This window comes from Tyto alba, unplaced genomic scaffold (genome assembly GCF_018691265.1).
Source record: "Tyto alba isolate M040663 unplaced genomic scaffold, T.alba_DEE_v4.0 Super-Scaffold_14, whole genome shotgun sequence".
Lineage (NCBI taxonomy): Eukaryota > Metazoa > Chordata > Aves > Strigiformes > Tytonidae > Tyto > Tyto alba.
Genome location: NW_024881276.1, coordinates 2,330,034 through 2,348,452, shown reverse-complemented (window position 1 = coordinate 2,348,452; position 18,419 = coordinate 2,330,034). Strand labels below are relative to the sequence as shown.

At 39.1% G+C, this 18,419-nt stretch overlaps 1 protein-coding gene across 6 annotated transcripts in view; it reads left to right on the top strand.

Annotated features, from left to right (window-relative positions):
• CYFIP1 (cytoplasmic FMR1 interacting protein 1) overlaps nucleotides 1-18,419 on the top strand; it is a 79,059-nt gene that overhangs the window by 20,734 nt on the left and 39,906 nt on the right. For 5 of the 6 annotated variants that reach the window (XM_032982472.2, XM_032982468.2, XM_042788947.1 and 2 more), the window contains 17 exons: nucleotides 961-1,038; nucleotides 2,050-2,151; nucleotides 3,370-3,551; nucleotides 4,760-4,856; nucleotides 4,993-5,121; nucleotides 6,399-6,503; nucleotides 6,681-6,772; nucleotides 8,032-8,149; nucleotides 8,816-8,938; nucleotides 11,383-11,508; nucleotides 11,811-11,977; nucleotides 13,340-13,487; nucleotides 15,356-15,509; nucleotides 16,688-16,844; nucleotides 17,401-17,497; nucleotides 17,854-17,930; nucleotides 18,024-18,132. In XM_032982472.2, coding sequence (XP_032838363.1) covers nucleotides 961-1,038; nucleotides 2,050-2,151; nucleotides 3,370-3,551; nucleotides 4,760-4,856; nucleotides 4,993-5,121; nucleotides 6,399-6,503; nucleotides 6,681-6,772; nucleotides 8,032-8,149; nucleotides 8,816-8,938; nucleotides 11,383-11,508; nucleotides 11,811-11,977; nucleotides 13,340-13,487; nucleotides 15,356-15,509; nucleotides 16,688-16,844; nucleotides 17,401-17,497; nucleotides 17,854-17,930; nucleotides 18,024-18,132 — 2,061 coding nt within the window. Of the gene's footprint in view, nucleotides 1-960; nucleotides 1,039-2,049; nucleotides 2,152-3,369; nucleotides 3,552-4,759; nucleotides 4,857-4,992; nucleotides 5,122-6,398; nucleotides 6,504-6,680; nucleotides 6,773-8,031; nucleotides 8,150-8,815; nucleotides 8,939-11,382; nucleotides 11,509-11,810; nucleotides 11,978-13,339; nucleotides 13,488-14,902; nucleotides 15,051-15,355; nucleotides 15,510-16,687; nucleotides 16,845-17,400; nucleotides 17,498-17,853; nucleotides 17,931-18,023; nucleotides 18,133-18,419 lie in introns of all 6 variants that reach the window. The other variant, XM_042788948.1, reaches the window with a different exon arrangement.

Here is an 18,419-nt window from a genome sequence, read left to right as displayed (position 1 = left end):
AAGGTATTCTGTGGTTTTTAACAGTTCCACAACAGAAGATAAGACTTTATGCTAGTAACTCTGTCTCTGCTGGTGGTGTAGCTGTTTCGGGAAACAGATAGAACTTGCAGGCTGTAAGTGCCAGTCTGTACTGAACTTGTCATTTTATTGCAGTCTGGAAAAAGAGGAGTATGTTTTGTAATTCTAGAGGCCAGTTCACAAATGGTGGAATGGGCAGATTAAGCATCTGATTAAATGCTATTGAAAATGATGTAAATTTACACCAATCTACTTTGTAAAATACCTGGTGACTCCTTAACCTGTTTTGATTGTTTGGATGTTGGACCTCTCCTTTGACATGTAGAAAAGGGTATTGTTCTACGTGTGCTGACTTTTTAATTCTTGACCATTCCACTTGCAGTACCTGAGCTTAAAAAGAAAAAAAATGCACCACACCACCACCTTCCCCTTTGAGATTAGCATTTTTATTTCCATTTATAGATCACAGTGTCTTTAGTTTTTAGAAGAAAGAACAACACACACACAAAAAATCTGATCTGGGGTGATAATTTTTGTCATTAATATTTTTTGTCATCATAATCGCTGCAGTTGTTGATTAGTGATCTGATAGGTATTTGTTGTGTGATGTGAATTCTCTCAGAATTAGGTTGGGTGTTAAAACAGATGACTGAGAATAAATGGAATTTTTTTTTGCTGTCGGATTATAGCCAAGCTGGACAGTGGTAGCTGGTCATCTCTGATACATGTAATATGCCAGCTGAGCCTATGAATTATGGTAATAAACTGTTACATACAGTATGATATGTATCATTCAGCTTGCAGTATATGTCTGTTTGTACATATATATTCTGATAAGAGAAATAGGTTTGTTTGGACAAGAGTTTGGGGTGATGTAAGTCAAGTGGGTTTTTAACCCTTTTGTATTACAATGCCTAATTATATTGAGTGTCTTTCTTACAGAATGAAATGTTAGAAGAAGGTCAGGAATATGCCGTCATGTTGTACACATGGAGAAGCTGCTCAAGAGCAATTCCTCAGGTAAAGGATGGAAATTCAACTGTCATGCAACGTGTGAACTTCTGTCTTGTTTCGATGCGGAGTTGCACAGATGCAGCTTTGTTGATGAGCTCTGAAGTTTAGTCTGCTTTGACTCCTAAATTGTTAAACTGGGCATGCTGTAGAATACTATCTTTTAGCCCCTGGGGACCGGCTGGACTCTTATCTATAGCAATACCTCATGGGTTTTGTGTCAGTCTTACTGATTGGTTCAAGAGTAGTAGAGGGGTAATACGCTCTAGAAGGAAAACCTTTGATTGTCGTATCTGTTTGAGGTCAAAATGCCATTCAAGAGAATGGACCTTTCCCACTCCCCAACTTAATGTTTAAATTTAGAACAGGTTTAATAAGTAGCATAGCATGTAACAATTAACATTCAGGTTAAACATTTCAGTTTCTAGACATCCTAGGTAGTAATTTTCTAAATGTCAGAGCTACATAGTGTTTTCTTGGTCTGTATATAAAAATAAAACCCCAAAATAAAGTGACAGTCATCTTCAAGTGTCTGGGCATGGTTGTACAGGGTCGGATGAGAAGAATATTAAGGTGCGTCGGAAAATGGAACAAAATGAAAACCATGAGTTGACACCTGCCTGCCTTATAAGGAGTTTGTAATGCCATTATTTTTGTACTGAAATGCAGGGAAATCTTATTCTGTTGTTTAAATATTTAGCGTGGAATCTTTTAATTTCTAATTCTAGCCCTTTTTGAGTGCATTATTTTGAGCAAGTTGCTTAATATGGAAAGAATATTGTCCTAACCATACAGAGGTGTTTGACAATTAAATTATTTGCTGTAAGGTAATAGAAAAATCTTAATTTATTTTTTTTTACACGCAACTATGTTTAGAAGACTCGCATAAAATTACCAAACCCAGAAATTTATGCCTTACATTTGTCTCTTTAAGATGATGATGCATTTTCTTAGAATCTTAGTTTCTGAGGCTTTATCAGGGAAAGTTCTATGTGTAATGATCTCTCTAATTATCCTCAGGTCAAGTGCAACGAGCAGCCTAATAGAGTAGAAATTTATGAGAAAACTGTGGAAGTTCTGGAGCCAGAAGTCACAAAGCTGATGAATTTTATGTATTTTCAGGTAAAAGGAATGGAAACAAAATTTGTCAGTAGGCTTGTACTTTTGTACTCCTATTTTGTACGCTTGATGTTGTGTGCTCAGATACTGAACCTAGGCATTTTACTTTGAAAAAAAAAAAACCATCTTGTCTCACAGAAGGGCAGAATTTCTAATGCCTATCTTAAAAACTTCAGGCAATCTTTGTTAAGACTTTGCGCATAAAATCAAAGGTAATTGCATATGGTCCCTATGTAGCACATGGGGACGGAGATCTGGCACTTTGGGGAGAAAGGAAATAGAAATATAATACATTCCACATGCATATATAAAAGAGTCTGGGCACAGACACCGTTTGCTGGGGAGCGAGGGATCCACAAGTCTGGACACCAGAGCAGCAGGTGCAACTTTGCTACGGAAATTCACAGTTGAAATTCCCTGTTGTTGTGGCTGGCCAGCCCCCCAGGCTACGCAGGCGCTGGAGAATGGCAGTCTGTCTGTCTGGCTCTCCCCTCCTCTGCTGGCAGCTTGCCCTTTGGCTCAGTGGACTGAGGATGTTTCCCAGGCATTATTCGGAGGGAGCCGGAGCACACAGGAAGAGGAGACTGAATGAAATGTAATATTTCCTGTCGTCTTCCCCAACCGGCAAGTCTTACCCAGTACAAACAGTCTTCTCTCATTCAAGGAGATTAGTGCTCTAAAGTCAGAATTGATCCCTCTTTACATTCAAAGTTGCTGTCTTTTTTGGACTTGTAATCTCCATCTCAAAGGGCCCCGGTGCACGCCTGGAAAGAAACCCTCAAATAAACACGCGCCGAGATGATTTTTGAGAGTTGGCATGTACAGCGTGCTGTCGATTTTGTTTGTTTGTTTGCTTTAAGGGAACGTACCTATAATCTGCCTTTTTAATGCATATATGCTTCTTCACTAAGGAGCATGAAATCACTTGTTTCGAAGGGATTTTAAACTTTCATGACTTTAATCTGCAAAGAAGAACCTTGGCTCTTGTGCCAGGCAAGCTCTGTGGCAAAAAACACTGGAGACACTTGTAGCACACAGCAAGTACGCAGAGGTGGAGCTCGGAGGTCTGTGCTGATGCCTTGTTAGCCTTGCATGCTTTAAACATTTTTCTGCTTCAGTGGCACTTTTCATTGAAACAGCTCCACTTACACGATTAAACCTTTTTTCCTGGAAACATCATGTCTTTTACTCCCCGTTTTTTCTCTTTTTTTTCCCCATTAGAGAAATGCGATTGAACGATTCTGTGGGGAGGTGAGACGCTTGTGCCATGCAGAGAGGAGGAAGGACTTTGTGTCTGAAGCATATCTGATCACGCTGGGCAAATTCATCAACATGTTTGCAGTATTGGATGAGCTGAAAAATATGAAGTGCAGCGTGAAGAATGACCATTCAGCCTACAAACGGTACGTGTGGTAAGGAGCACCAGGACCTGGGTGTCTGCTGCCAGGAGACAGGCCTCTCGCGAGGTGGCAGCAGTTGCTCTTCTTCTGACAGCTTTCTCTTCAAAAGTAGTCCCTTCACACGTGGGGCAGATTACCCTGACACTAGGGGTGCATTGACTGCAGTTAGGCAGTTCAGTAAATCTAATTTCTTTATGCTGTTCTTCCAGCAATTAAAGGTTCTTGCCTTTTAATACCAAGCTGTCAAATACTTCTGTCTCGGTGTATGCTAAACATCATGAATATACTTTGCTCAGTAAAGCCTTTCTTTTCAAATTTGAGAGGAAACCAGCTTTCTGGTCTCTTGTGTCTATCCTATCCTGTCCTATCCCATCCTTGGCATTTGTACGTGAGAGTTGTTAACGTTTGTTCTTAAGACATTTCAGCTGTGCCATTCGAGGTGGTCGTGACCACGGGTGTAGGAGGGTGGGCCAAGTTTTGTGCTTGAGCTGCCAAATAGTATCAGGTGTGTTTTGTTGAACATGGTGGTCAGAACAGCAGGGGGAGATGGTCTTCATGCCGGCTGTAGCATTTGTGGTTGTTCCTAAAGAAAACAATTCAGGCAGTGACTAGCCAATTTTATCTATGCTGATTCCATTTACATGAGATTTAATTTCTACCTCTACCGGCAGTTGCCTTATGTAGTTGTTGTGCCTAGAGACCTTCTAAACTTACTTGGTTTGCATTTTTTTTTTTTTTTTTTTTTCCTTTGGAGGCATGCTTCTGGATTTTCTGGAAGGCTGAGTTTTCCTGAGTTGTTGCATGGCTTGGGTCTATAGAGCCATTGCTGCCCCCATCAGTTGAGGGAGATACCCAATATTTTTGGGGTTGGGTTAGGTTAGATCTTTTAACTAGGGTGCAGTGGGGGATTTGGGATTGGAAAACACTTCACTTGGGATAAATTAAGTCCATATCTCTCTTATAGTGAACTTTCACCTTGCCAAGTTCTCTTTCTGCTGGATTCAGGAGTTTGGAGGTGGGAGGTGCTCTGAGGGTGGCAGTCCTGGACAGGCAGTGAATGATACACTCTTGTACTGGCACTTAAAAGATCTGCTCACACCTTACAGTTTCCCTGGCAGATTTGGGGATGAGTGTTTCTATGGAGAGGGGATGGATTTGCTTACAAGCAGGCCTGCTGAAGGGAAAGACTGTTTTTTCTTCTCTTTTCAAAGCGCCGCTCAGTTCCTGCGGAAAATGGCAGATCCTCAGTCCATTCAAGAATCCCAGAACCTCTCCATGTTCCTTGCCAACCACAACAAGATAACCCAAGTAAGCTTTAATTGTCTTTTTTGCAAAATATCTAATGCTTTACAAAACTCTTAAGATAAAACTCTTCCAGTTTTGTAGTAATTGTTGATCCTCAGAGATTATATAGTTGACTAATATCCTTTTCTTTTTTTGCCAGTCTTTACAGCAACAGTTGGAGGTGATCGTTGGTTATGAAGAGCTGCTTGCAGATATTGTGAATTTGTGTGTGGACTACTATGAAAACAAAATGTATTTAACGCCCAGTGAGAAACATATGCTTTTGAAAGTAGGTTGCTTTTTGGTACAAAATTAAAAAAAGAATGGTTGTGGCAGGACACAGACATTTGAATTCCTGTTTGTTTGGGGTTTTGGTTTGTTTTTTTAAAAAATTAGAACAAATTTAACTGAATAACTCCAATGATTCCTTTTTTCCCCCCTCTTCATTGCCTTTTTATTTTATCGCATGCTAAATCTATTTAGAAAGTTTCTAATCCATTTTTGTTTTTCATAAATTGAAGTTGACCAAACTAAACTGCAGCCTCGTTAGGAAACCAATTCCATGGAATTGTGTTTCTGTGAAGTATATTGACAACAGAAAGGAACTACTATGTTTTCTTTTTAGATACGTGACAAGTTTGTATAAAAGTCTTTTGGATGTATCAAGGTGGTTTTGGTGTATCAAAGATTTCAGGGAAGAAGCAGCTTAAAATTAGAGTTAGTAGATTAGTTAGCTGGAATACGTATGTGTAATAAGAAGGTGCTGGGCAACGTGAAGTGTGGTTGATATTATCAGTTGCATGTCTTGCAGTGCAAGAGAAGGTAGGGAGTAAGAATTGAAAATTTGCCTCATGACAAATATTTGGAGTTCCTTCAGTGTTTAACTTCTGAAGAGCTCTGTTTATTAGGACTGAACTGAATCATCGTGAAACAGTAGATGAACTCTTGAATATTTGCATTCTGTCTGCGGGAACGTGCAACATGTCTTTTGTATTTAGGCCTTTTGCTTGGTAAATGCATGCTTAGAACACATTAGGTTGCTGATGCTCAGCTCTTGATACTGTAAATACTGAAATATAACTTTATGCTAATGAATAACTTGGACAAAATATAATTAGACTTTTTTTTAGATGCTTCTGAACCCTTGAGTGAAAGATCTAAACTTCTGTTACGTATCAGTTTGCACATGCAGAATTTTAATAAAATGGAAGTGAAGAAGCTCTCTAAAAATAGCTAGACTCTAGTTTCAGTGGGATTTAGTTGTATGCTAAACCTTTATACAAACAAGTAGCATCTTTTAAGGATAACTGAGTAGGCTAATATTAATATAAAAGCTACTAGTATACATATAATAGAATAATACTACAGAAATGTATGTATCTGAAAATATATTCTGTTTGAAGGAGGGTGGGTGTTTCAGGACTGTGTTTTTAAAGTATTACTTTTTTTTTAATGGTATGAAGAATGGTCTTACTGTGTCAGGATTTTACCTCTGAGGTCCTTTAGCAGAGAGGTTTGTTTCTGTTGTTTTTTTTTTGTTTTTGTTTTTTTTTTTTTTTTTTTTAGGTTATGGGCTTTGGATTGTACCTGATGGATGGAAGTGTCAGTAACATCTATAAACTGGATGCAAAGAAAAGGATAAATTTGGCCAAGATAGACAAGTTCTTTAAGGTTGGTTAAGTGAGATGTTCTTTGATACATGATTTTAAGGTTAATTCCCCTTACTTTTTAAATATAATTAAATAGAATAAGGATCATTTTGGACTTTCATATAGGTAAATACTGTTTTTCTTTCACTAACATTTGCAGTTAATAATTTATTTAATCTGATTTATTCCCCGTGTACAGCAGCTGCAGGTTGTTCCACTGTTTGGTGACATGCAGATTGAACTTGCAAGATACATTAAGACCAGTGCCCATTACGAGGAAAATAAATCCAGGTAAGGGGGAGAAGGAAACAAAGGGGGGGGGAGCATCTGGGCCTTGGAAAGGCAGACCTTTGGAGTGTATTTTCATAATCGCCCACTAACCTGTATGTATGCAGTAATTACTTTAATATGGTTTTTCACCTTGGTCTACTTTTTGATGTGGGTATTTTACTATTAATGTACTTCCTGTAGTAAACACAGCTAAAGAAACAGGTTGTTTAAAGTTGAGCTCATTCTTGCATCTGTGATATTTCTTATCACCTGGGTTGGAGGAAGTGAATTTTATCTTACACTAATTTAATTTTTACTTTTTCCTTTAAATATGAAACTTTCTTTAAAAGAAATGAAGGATTTTACTAAGCAAGGTGAGCCGTAGTAGTGCATGGGTAAATAGGCATGTGTATATTGTATATGGAGCAGCAACTTAGCTTGTCTCCCCCCCTCTTTTTTTTTATTTTTTTTTTTTTTGGCTAGGTGTGCAGCACAGCAAAATGGCTGGAAAATGCAGAAAGTTTTTACATAAATGGTTCCGTGGTTTATTGTTATTGCTTTGTTTTAGTGAACGTTTACGTGCTCCTCCAAGACCTTCCCTCCATGCAGTTACATGAATTTAGAATGTAGTGCTTTGCATTTTAATTTCTGCAGAAAAAAACACATAACCTGCATGTAATGGCTAAGAGAAAATCAACAGCAGTGGGCCTACCGAGCTACTAAAAATATGAGGCTACTTAACATGATGTTTTTGGTAGCATGTCTTTTGTGTCCCTCTTGATAACATGTTGATGGTGTTTAACAATGCCTTTTTTTTATAGTTGGGAGCATACTGTAGGCTCTTCATTGTTAAACAAGAGAAATGAAAAACAATCTGAAGGCAGCTAGATGTATCTTACAGCCTATACTTATACTGTCTGCCCTGCAATACTTTTCGGTCCTGTCCCTAAGTGTATGCCTCTGAAGAGAGATGCCAGTTTGGTATGTCATAGAAGCAGCCTTTTAAAAAAAAAAAAAATACAGAAAAGAAAAAAGTGGTTTTTTTTTGTTTTTTGTTTTGTTTTTTTTTTAAGACTTTGAAGAAGTGCTGTTTGAACTGGGAGGAGCAATCCATCACTAATGAAGGGTTAGAGGTAGAGGTGTGAGGAGAGGAAAGGCCTCAAACAGAGGAGAAGAAAGATTTTTAAAAGTCATGCATTGTGGTTCGTTCTTTGTGGTAACAGTTGTACTATTTATTGCCTAAACTGATTTAGGTGGTTTTTTTTTGTCATCTGAAACAGATGGACATGCACGTCTTCTAGCAGCAGTCCCCAGTACAATATATGTGAGCAGATGATCCAAATCAGAGAAGACCATATGCGTTTCATATCAGAACTGGCTCGTTACAGCAACAGTGAGGTGTGTGGAAGTAGAGCTAATCATGCAAATTTCACGTCACTGATGAACAGTTTTTGTTAAATATCTGAAGAGCAGGTAAACCTCAGGCTAGGTAAATGACAAAGCTCGATCACCTGAATCAAGAAAAGCTGGCTGCAAGGCCAGTACCCAGTCTCTGCATGACTTTTACACTATTTCAATTTAAAATAATAATGATACATCATAAAAATTACATTATTCTTCTATGTGTGTGTCTATATATGATTACCTAAGTTATATATCCTAGAACTTTCGGCATGTCTCTCTTGGAATAGGTTGTCTAGCCCTTACTCCAAGCAGATGCTATTAGCAGTTTAAATAAAACTAAAAGCTAAGCAATTAACTTAAAAAAAAAAAGCACATGTATACATATACAGAACCTTTAACATATATATATATATATATATATAGTATAACTAGTGTCTTGAATTCATCTGCAACAATAGGGATACCAGTGGTTTCCATCACTTGACCAAAATTTGTGAAGTTTAACTATGTAAGTCTCTGGAAGGAAAAGCTGATATTAATGCAGGTGTTGGTACATGATACAGTTTCAGTGCTTAAAAGAAATCTGTGTAGAAATTTGGCTGTGGGTGTTGGATACAGCGATACGGTTTTGGGGTTTTTTGTTGTTTAATAATGTTTTAGGTGGTGACTGGATCCGGTCGACAGGAAGCTCAAAAAACAGATGCAGAGTATCGGAAGCTCTTTGATCTCTCTCTCCAAGGCCTGCAGCTTCTGTCCCAGTGGAGTGCACATGTCATGGAAGTGGTATGTTGTCTGGGGAATAAAACTAGATGAAAAAGAGGTGGCATGGTGAGGTTGGACAGTCTTTGCTTTAATGGACTGAAAAATGTGTGTTGGATTTTGCTCCTTTAATTCCCCTCTCCCTTCACTCCTCTTCTCCTCCTCCTCCAAACCACATTCTCAGAGGAAGGCACGTGAAGCTCTCTGAGGCTAGGAGTAATGTTGTTGCTTTGAAGACCCAGTAGCACATACAATCTCCTACAGTCCATTCAACTTGTATTTAATGGATAGGTGATCACCTGTGAGCCTTGACCAGATGTTTCTATATTGCTCTTGATATGTACATATTGTAGATTAAGACTTCATTATTTTCCTAAATCTGTTTAAAATTATATTCTGTTAGAAATAACCATACCGACATGCAGTCACACAGGAGGTGATAGAACAGCTTCGACTGGCTAGGTTTAGACATCATCACCTAGTAAACTGAAGCACGTAAGGTCTTAATGGAAGACACAAAAATGGATGGAAAGGCTCCCCTTGACTTTAGATTAGGCTTTTAGTCAAAGTAAATGTGAGAGGAGATGAGGGAGGGGAAATAAAACCCCTTCAGAGTTGTCGCTTTATAGTCTAGCAATTCATTTTAAAAACAGATCAGATGCCAGTTAGAAAAGTGACTGTGTATTTTACAGTAAGAACCTGCTCAAGGCAGAAATTGAAGAGTAAGGAGGAGTCCTTTTCATGCTGCAGACCCTTAGATAAAAGCTGCATGTCCTACCTGCACCAAAGCACGTTCTAGGAAGGGTTGAAACAGATGACATTGTATGAGAGAAGCCAGACTTGCTCCTCCTCTGCCTCTAAGGTCTGGGAGAGCATCGAGCCATTTGCATTGCGTGAACCCAGTGCAGTCCCAGTGGTCATAGCTAGAGAACCAGTTTTCTTTCTCTTCTGTATTTTTAAGTGCCTCTTTTCAAGGCCAGTAGATGAGTCATGTCTTTTCCTGTGTTTCCTATTCTTATTTAAATCAACGGTGTATTTTATGGTGAAAATCTGGTTCTCCTTTTCTCCTTCTTAAGAGAGGTTGCTGTCGTCTGTTTCTGGCCTCTGCAGCTCCTAGACTTGCTCCCTTTATTTCTGTCATTACAAATTGCTGCATTCAGGCTCTCTACTCACAGTCACAGTTGTTCCTATATCTCTAGAAATTATATTTTTTTTATATCTCTGTAGCAAGTCTCTCATTCTTAGCTCTGTTTTTGTCCTCCTGGTTCCAGAACAAACTTTCTCTGAGGACCACAGCAGGTTTTTTTACCTATTATCACCGCTTTTCTTTGTCTTTCTGATTTCTATGGATTCCCTTAAGCACTTCTCATGTACGTTCATGTTCACCTTCCCCCTGTCCTCCTACTGAGAATTTATTGTGATCTGGAGTATCCTACTTTTTTACCTGTCTTCTGCATTCACTCACTACGTCAACCTTGCTAAAAGCATCATGTTCAGATAAGTTTCAGAATATGTTTGAAGTCCAACTTAACCCCATCAACTTAGTTCTCCCAAGATACTTCATCATTGTTTGATAATTTCCCCAGTGTCCTCTTTGTAGCACTTGAGTTGCAGGGTGTGATGCTCTTCTTTGCCACAGGTAAATTAGTGCAAATATTAATCCATTCTAATAGGCAGATTTATACTGCTCTGTAATCTAACGCTTGTGCAAAGGTAGTATCGACAAGACCTTACAATTTGCTGAACTCAAACTGTGAGAAAAATTGTACTTAAATGTGACTAGGATTTTTCACTAGATGTACCCTGATGGATAGTAGATGCCTGACACTGCTCAGGAACATTTTGAGCTGTGTTTGCAGTGACAGAAAAGGCAGTATTTAAGAGAAATGCATGCTGTGCCGTTGATAGCGTCACAGATCATACAGCTATTTTCACACCTTCAAGCCTAATAAACATTTAAAAAACTCCAAAAAACTGTGTAGTTTCCAGTTGTCTTTTGAATTCTAAATTTGAATATTTGGCCAAGTTGGAAGCTCTTCTTTTTGTGTGTGGCTGTGATGGATTTTTTTTTTTTTGTTATGGTCTGAGGTCTCTCTTGTGCTTCTCATGCTTGAAGTGGAGAAGAAACTTTTGCCTACGGTAGCGTTTGTTCGATAAAAAATACCCCGAAGTGCACTACCTGCTGAGTGTGAATTGCATTTTTGAGCTACTACAGGATTGCTGGCTTGCAAGAAAATTTGTTAGGCAAATTATTGTTTGGCATTTCCACTAGGTAGTAGCTCCAGAATTTATGAAGGTTTTGAGAATAGTACCAAATCTTATTTTTTTCAGATATATTTGAAAACACTGGAGTATTTCTTAAAGCATGTTATTTGTGTCCAGCTATGTTTTGTGTTTCTCAGGCCTTTTCCCCTCCTTCCCCGCCCCCCCCCATCTTTTTTCTCCCTATTCTGCTGTGTGAACTGCAGTATTCATGGAAGCTGGTACACCCAACTGACAAATATTCTAATAAGGATTGTCCTGACAATGCGGAAGAATATGAAAGAGCAACAAGATACAATTATACTAGTGAGGAGAAGTTTGCTTTGGTTGAGGTAAGATAAATCTTTTTATTACAGGGATTTTCTAAAGATTCATTCCATACAAAGGGGAACGTTCTCTATAAGCATTTTCTATACTCAGAGCAAAAAGACAAAATGTCCTGTGTTGACTCTGAAAGAGCATGTTTTCTTCCATTCAGTATGTAGGAGGAGCACAAGGAAGCTATTCTTCATCTTTTGGAACTCATTAATTTCCCTTTTCTCATATTCTGTATTTTAAAAGCTGGGGGGGTGGGGGGGTGTGTTTGAACAATTATACAAACAAAATAAGCAAAATACACAAATTTTTTTTGTAGGTGATTGCCATGATCAAAGGTCTTCAGGTGCTGATGGGAAGGATGGAAAGTGTTTTCAACCATGCCATTCGCCATACCATTTATGCAGCTCTTCAGGACTTTGCCCAGGTCACACTTAGAGAGCCGCTAAGACAAGCCATTAAAAAGAAGAAAAATGTCATTCAGAGGTAGCATTCTTGTTTCCATCATCTGTATTCTGTCCCTCAAGTCATACTAAATCTGTTGCTGAATTGCACAGCTGCTAAATTTTGCCTCTTCAAGCCTGTAATCCCCTACTAGTCTGTCTGGTTTTCAAAGTTAGCTTGGTTGAATATGTATTGGAAGTTGAAGAGGTCTCAAGTCAGAAACGAATGGCTGCCAACATGGACTATGGTAAAAATCCAGGCTGTCTTGAGCCACTTAGGACTACTGCAGGAAGTCTTGTGTTCCATGTAGTTTATTTTTATTTTAAGGGAAGGTAAGTACTGTAATATTGAAAGCAAGACTAGTATTTTTATGTTGAAGAAAGCTGTTACTCTCCACCGTCCTTATGATTCCAGTGGTTCCTCTCCTTGTGTCTCATGTTTACATCCCACCCCATAGTCTTCTCTCTGCCCTCTTAGCATCTTGCCTTCTTTCTCAGCTTCTGCTGCTTTTGGCTTATTAGCCTTACACTTGTCTTCGAAGTGCCCACACTGATTGCTGCCTTTCCCCGACTTTATGTTTTTGTCCCTAATTGTTTGCTTTTAATCTTGACCTGTTTACCACGTGTGTTTACTCCCATGGTTCATTACAAAGCTCCTAGAGGTGAAAGTCTTTGACTAATTAGGCTATCGCTAAATGCTCTGACTGCCACAAAAATACTGTCATAAGCTGAAAATAAACAAATTACTCCAAATTGTCATGTTTGCAGGAAGAGTCTTTTTTTCCCAGGGACTTTCATGAAATAAGTATTACTTTCATACCCGCTCGGATTTGGGAGGAGACATTTGCTTGATCATGCAGCATGCCACAGGACATGGCTGGCAGTATTTCTGACAAGCATCTGAAGTCAAGTTCAGTATTTGGAGTTAGAAGTATGAAGCTGTTTGTATAAATTCTGGCTGAATTCTGGAGTTCTGCTGAAAACAGGAAGTCTGCTGCTTCTTTTTATTTCAAGCCAGAATTGTCTATCTTTGGTTTGGTTATCATCATCTTTGGTTTGATTGAATAATCTGCTTTTTGTGGTTTAGGAGAACAAAATGTCTTGATGCGCTTGCTAATGATCCCAGAGGTGAATTCTAGTTAACCAGTTTGAGGTCAGCTTTCTTCTGACAGAGGAGAAGGGCTCTGGACTATCTTTTTTGCTAACAGCGTGGGGCAATTGTTTCCTGAATGTGGCATTCTTGAAGTTGTTGGTGAAATTGTTTGCAGTTGCTCTGAGTTACCGTGAGCTCCCAAAAGCTGCGGCCAAGTTTCTGTGCCTGTGGAAGAGCGTTTAAAAAAAGTAAAATGTTCTTGTCGGTGCACTTGAAGGCGTGCCAGTCTGAAGTAGTGTGATTTGTGTTCAGTGTTTTGCAGGCCATCCGAAAGACAGTCTGTGACTGGGAAGCGGGTCACGAGCCGTTCAATGACCCAGCCCTAAGGGGAGAGAAGGACCCCAAAAGTGGGTTTGACATCAAAGTCCCGAGGCGTGCAGTGGGACCCTCCAGCACTCAGGTATTTTCCTGTCTGGTGGTTGTGATATCTGTCAAAAATTATTGCATGAAATGTTTTCTCTCTGGCCTGAACTACTTAAAAATCGCAGTTTTGGATTGGTTATTTTTTTTAATGCTAAATATCTACTCTGATTGGATTTATTTTTACAAAATTATATATACTTAACCAAAATGCTCTGTCCAAGGTTCCTGCCACTTCCTACTCTGATGCGTAATTTTTCCAAGTGTTCAATCTCTTTAATTTGACTTCCTGGGAAGGAATATTTTCTCATTGAGCTCCTAATGTTTTTTTAAATATTTTTGAACCATTTGAATTATTTATTGACTGACTCCCATCTCTGGTATGGCTGGTGGATTTCTTTGGTTAAATCCCATTATTCGATAGACATCTATGTAGTTTTAAAATATAGACAATTGCCCGTAAAATATGGGAGAGTATTTAACTTCTGACAAGATCTCTCTTACTGTTCAGTAATGAATGATAAAACTGCTCCCTAAAATCTATTTAATCTGCTGCTGCTGCTAAAACAAGAGGTATTTCAAGTGTGTTTTCTGTGGTAGTCACTGAGATGCCATACCTAGATGCCCCTTCTTGTTACCTCCATATGACTGTCTATTTTCTTTGTGGATTTGTTTGGAGAGTGTATGGTCTGATATTCATAGCTCATCTGAGAAAATGAGGTACTGAGCACTTTGGGTGAAAAATTGAAGGCAACTGTGGTTGGTAAAGACAGTATTTTAATGCCTAAAATCTGTGGGGAAGAGCGCATGTATGGAAAATAACCCTGGGTAATAAAAGGTTGCTTCAATTGTGGTAAAATGGGTTTAATGAAGATTTTGGTTTGGGAATTGGAAAGAACTGTTTTGATTTCTAATTTTCTGGGAGGTGGGGAGGGAAATTAAATATCACCACCAGTGTGCTTCTCGCTGTGCTTGGTATGTTTAGGGGCTTTGTCTCACTGGCTGCAGCAGGCTGTTTAGCGTACCTGGTTCTGTCTGCTTTTCCCGCTCTTGGGCTGGCACACTTGTCTGTCTTGGCTGACAGGAGGAAGGGAGGTCAAATATGTTGTTTTTTTGATAAGTTTTTCTCAGTTTCACGCAGTTCCAAAATGGCTACGTGTGAATTGGTAACACACTGAAATCCTTGCAAGATCATTCGAGAGGCTAATGGCTCTCTGAGCAGCCTCTGAAGCGAATGGGAACTTTTCCCTTTGCTTGAGGGAGCACCGGGTTGCAGTGATTATTCGGAACAAAGAAGCCTTTCTGTATGTCCTCCTCTGCATGCTTACTGTGCTGCTTTTCATTTTTAACAAACTAACGCGTTTTCTCTGCTCCTGTTTCCCCTTCCTTATTTACCCGTGTGTTGTTATTAACGGATTCTCTCTCCCCTGCCTGCCCCTGTCTGTTGGTTTTTAGCTCTACATGGTTCGCACTATGACAGAGTCCTTAAACTCTGCTGAGCTGCTGAAGCAGCTCAAGTCTCTGGGACTGGAAAAGCTATTGCATGTGACACACAAGTTTCTGAGGCAGTCCTACATCTATCCGCCTCTTTTAAACTTTGGTGGTAAGACATTACTTATTACTTTTTACTTTTTGTGGTGATGTGAACTGTTCCACTGCAAATGGTCTGCTGCTAAGTGTCCGTGGAGGTCCCTTTGGCACGGGTAGGTGTTTGTGCTGGTGCGTAGGCTAGCGTTGCATCTGTTCCTCTCGCCTGAAAGGCTTTTACCCACACAGTGCCAGTTTTCAATTTGAAGTGGAGCAGTCGCTTACTGACAGTAATTCTCGGTGTTGCTCAACTAATGTACCATGTGTATTTTCCTTTTTTCCCCCCCCTTTCCACCATAATTGTTTCCTTTAATGATACAGCTTTACATGGTGAGAACTATGTTAGAGTCCCTCATTGCTGACAAAAGTGGTTCCAAGAAAACCTTGAGAAGTAGCCTTGAGGGGCCCACCATATTGGACATAGAAAAATTCCATCGCGAGTCTTTCTTCTACACTCATTTGATAAATTTCAGTGGTAAGATATGTAGATGATCAGTGTCCAGCTTAGCATGTCCTAACACCTCTAACACGACCTGGAAAATGTTTCCGATTGCCTAAGTTGACTTAACTTTGGTTTATCTATCAAAAGCCTTGGTCTGTCCAAACTTTTTCTGAGGCGTGATATTCAGTATTGTGGTGGGATTTTTATTTTGACTTGTTATACATTTGTTTATAATGCGTCAAATTTCATATTGTTACCTTCCATTTCTATTTTTTTTTATGTATGTATTTATATAAACAAGGGACAGATAAGCCTATACACATTGAAATTTTTAAAAGGAAGTAGTTTTTGTGTTTTGGGGGATTTTTTTTGTTTTAAGTACAGAGGGAACAAATTCTCTGTTGTGGTAAATTTGATGTCATTTCACTGCTCTTACTATTCGGTTAATTGTAATCGGAAACATGCTGTCCTAAAGAATTCACCTACTGACATTGAATGTATCTAGTCTTTGTCATCACCATGCTGTGTTGTCTTTCATTTTTGTTTTGCTACCGGACTCCTTTACCCTCAGAGGAAGGGGGGAGCCTGTTAATGTCAGTCGTAATGCCACTGGGGACCAGCACTGCAAAAGGTCTTCAGAAGATCTTAATGTAAAAAGTTCATTCCCGTTTTGCTTCTCAAGCCTTCTGCAAAAGAAGGCTTGTGCCGAGTGTTTTCCGGAGAGGTGGGAAGCACACCCCCACACCCTTGACAGCAGCCTTAGAAACTTTGTGTTTTAATCCCTCCTTCACGTGTGTGTCTGTCACCTCCTGCCCATCTAATCCACAGGAACGTGGGGAGCGATTCAGTCCTCCAGAGGGAGAGATGGTACTGGTGGATCCGGTACAATTTTGTCTCCTTCACCAGCTGTTTTCCAAGTTCAAAGCAGAAATCTCCCTTTACACAGTTTTTCTGTTTAACTGCTAGTCTGGTCCACTTCTGCGCTTTTTGCTGTAGTAAGGCACCGATTTGAGGGCCAACGTGGGGGGCAAACTCTTTGAAAAAGACGTGGGCTTTACTTTTTGAATTTGGTTTAGATATTTGGCCTATGTTATAGCTCTAGTGACTCACACCTGCTTTTTCTGTTTCACATTGCATCATCAGAATCACAGTTGTATTGTTCCTGATGTATTTCTGTAAGAAGTGTAATTCTTCTGTATTTATTCTGAAAGAAACCTTGCAGCAATGCTGTGATCTGTCCCAGCTGTGGTTCAGGGAGTTCTTCTTGGAGCTGACCATGGGCAGAAGAATCCAGTTTCCTATTGAGATGTCCATGCCTTGGATTCTGACGGACCATATTTTGGAGACCAAAGAGGCATCAATGATGGAGTAAGACCCACTTGTGCTCTTCCGTTGAATGATTATTTTTAATGATTGCCATTCCTTATTATAATGTTACTGCTTTAATTGGTTTTATCAAGCAGTCACTGAGAAGGTAGTCTAAACTTTTATAAAGTTTTCCGCTTATGTTTGCCAGTTTCCAGATTCTCAGAATTTTCTTTTTGAAGTGAATAATTGAAATATGAAACCTTTTGTATAATTGCATCTGCCAACTATGTTGTTCCCCGAGTGAGTTCTTCTTACCTACTCCTCAAAGATGTCAAATATAATGTATAGTGGTAAAGGTGTAGTTCTATTTTGATGGAAAGCTATATCTAGAAAGCAAGTTTCAGACTGCAAACTTATCTATACAATTTCTTGAACTAGCAGAAGACTTTCTTAAAGGAGAAATTGTGACACTTTATGTAGAAACTCAAACAAAAAAACCACATGTAGATTGTAATATTGACGGGCTTACAATGTCCTGACTGTACCCATCCTAAAAAATCATCATTTCTATAGACATGTAACTTCTTTTTTTTTTTTCCCCTTCTTTTTCATTCAGGTATGTTCTGTATTCTTTGGACCTTTATAATGACAGTGCTCATTATGCACTTACTAAATTTAAGAAGCAGTTCCTCTATGATGAGATTGAGGCAGAGGTAAAGTTACCTTACCTACTGGAGTAAAATAGTCTGTACCTGAAAGTGAAAATGATACTAAAGGCCAAGGCCTATTATAAGAGGTTCAGAACAGTTGGAGATAATAAACAAAGTGAGAAGAAAGATGAGAAGATGGGTAACTGGTTGGGTGATGGGTTGTGAGGAAACCTGTAGACCTGTGCAAAATGCCTCACGCGAATGCTGAAAATTGAATGTCATCTTCTCTCGTGCTGGGAAATTTGGATGCATGAACTTTCTTAACAATGATAAACAGGGAGAGGTCTTAGATAAGCTCCCCTCTTTTAATTTTAAGTCTCTCTAAACACAATTTTTTTTTTTTTTTTTTTCCCCTCAAGGTAAACCTATGTTTTGACCAATTTGTCTACAAGCTGGCAGACCAGATATTTGCATACTACAAAGCAATGGCTGGCGGGTAGCTATTCCAGTAGTGAGAACTTTTATTCATGCATTCCTGCTCTGCTTTGCTGCCTAATATACTTTAAGTGTTTTCTTTCTTTCTTAATAGCCTACTTCTGGACAAACGATTACGTTCAGAATGCAAGAATCAGGGAGCAAGCATTCAGTTGCTGCCGTCCAACCGCTATGAGACACTGCTGAAACAGAGACACGTCCAAGTGAGTTAACTCGTACTCTGTTGTATCTGAGTGGCTTGGCAGTTTTCCAATGGCGCTGATTTATGTAGGTATATAAAACTCTGTGCTTTGTGTTCTGTCATCTAAGCGGCATAACTGACATTTGAGATTAGCTTTTTGTCCCACGAAGGAGTAAAGTCAAGAAAAAAAAATTAAAAGATCCTGGTTTAATGCAAATGTCTGTTGCAGTTCAGCAAACACAAGCCAAATAAGAATGTCATGTGGGGTAGTGTTGTCTTCCTAAAACCGTCTTACACCAGTTTTCAATA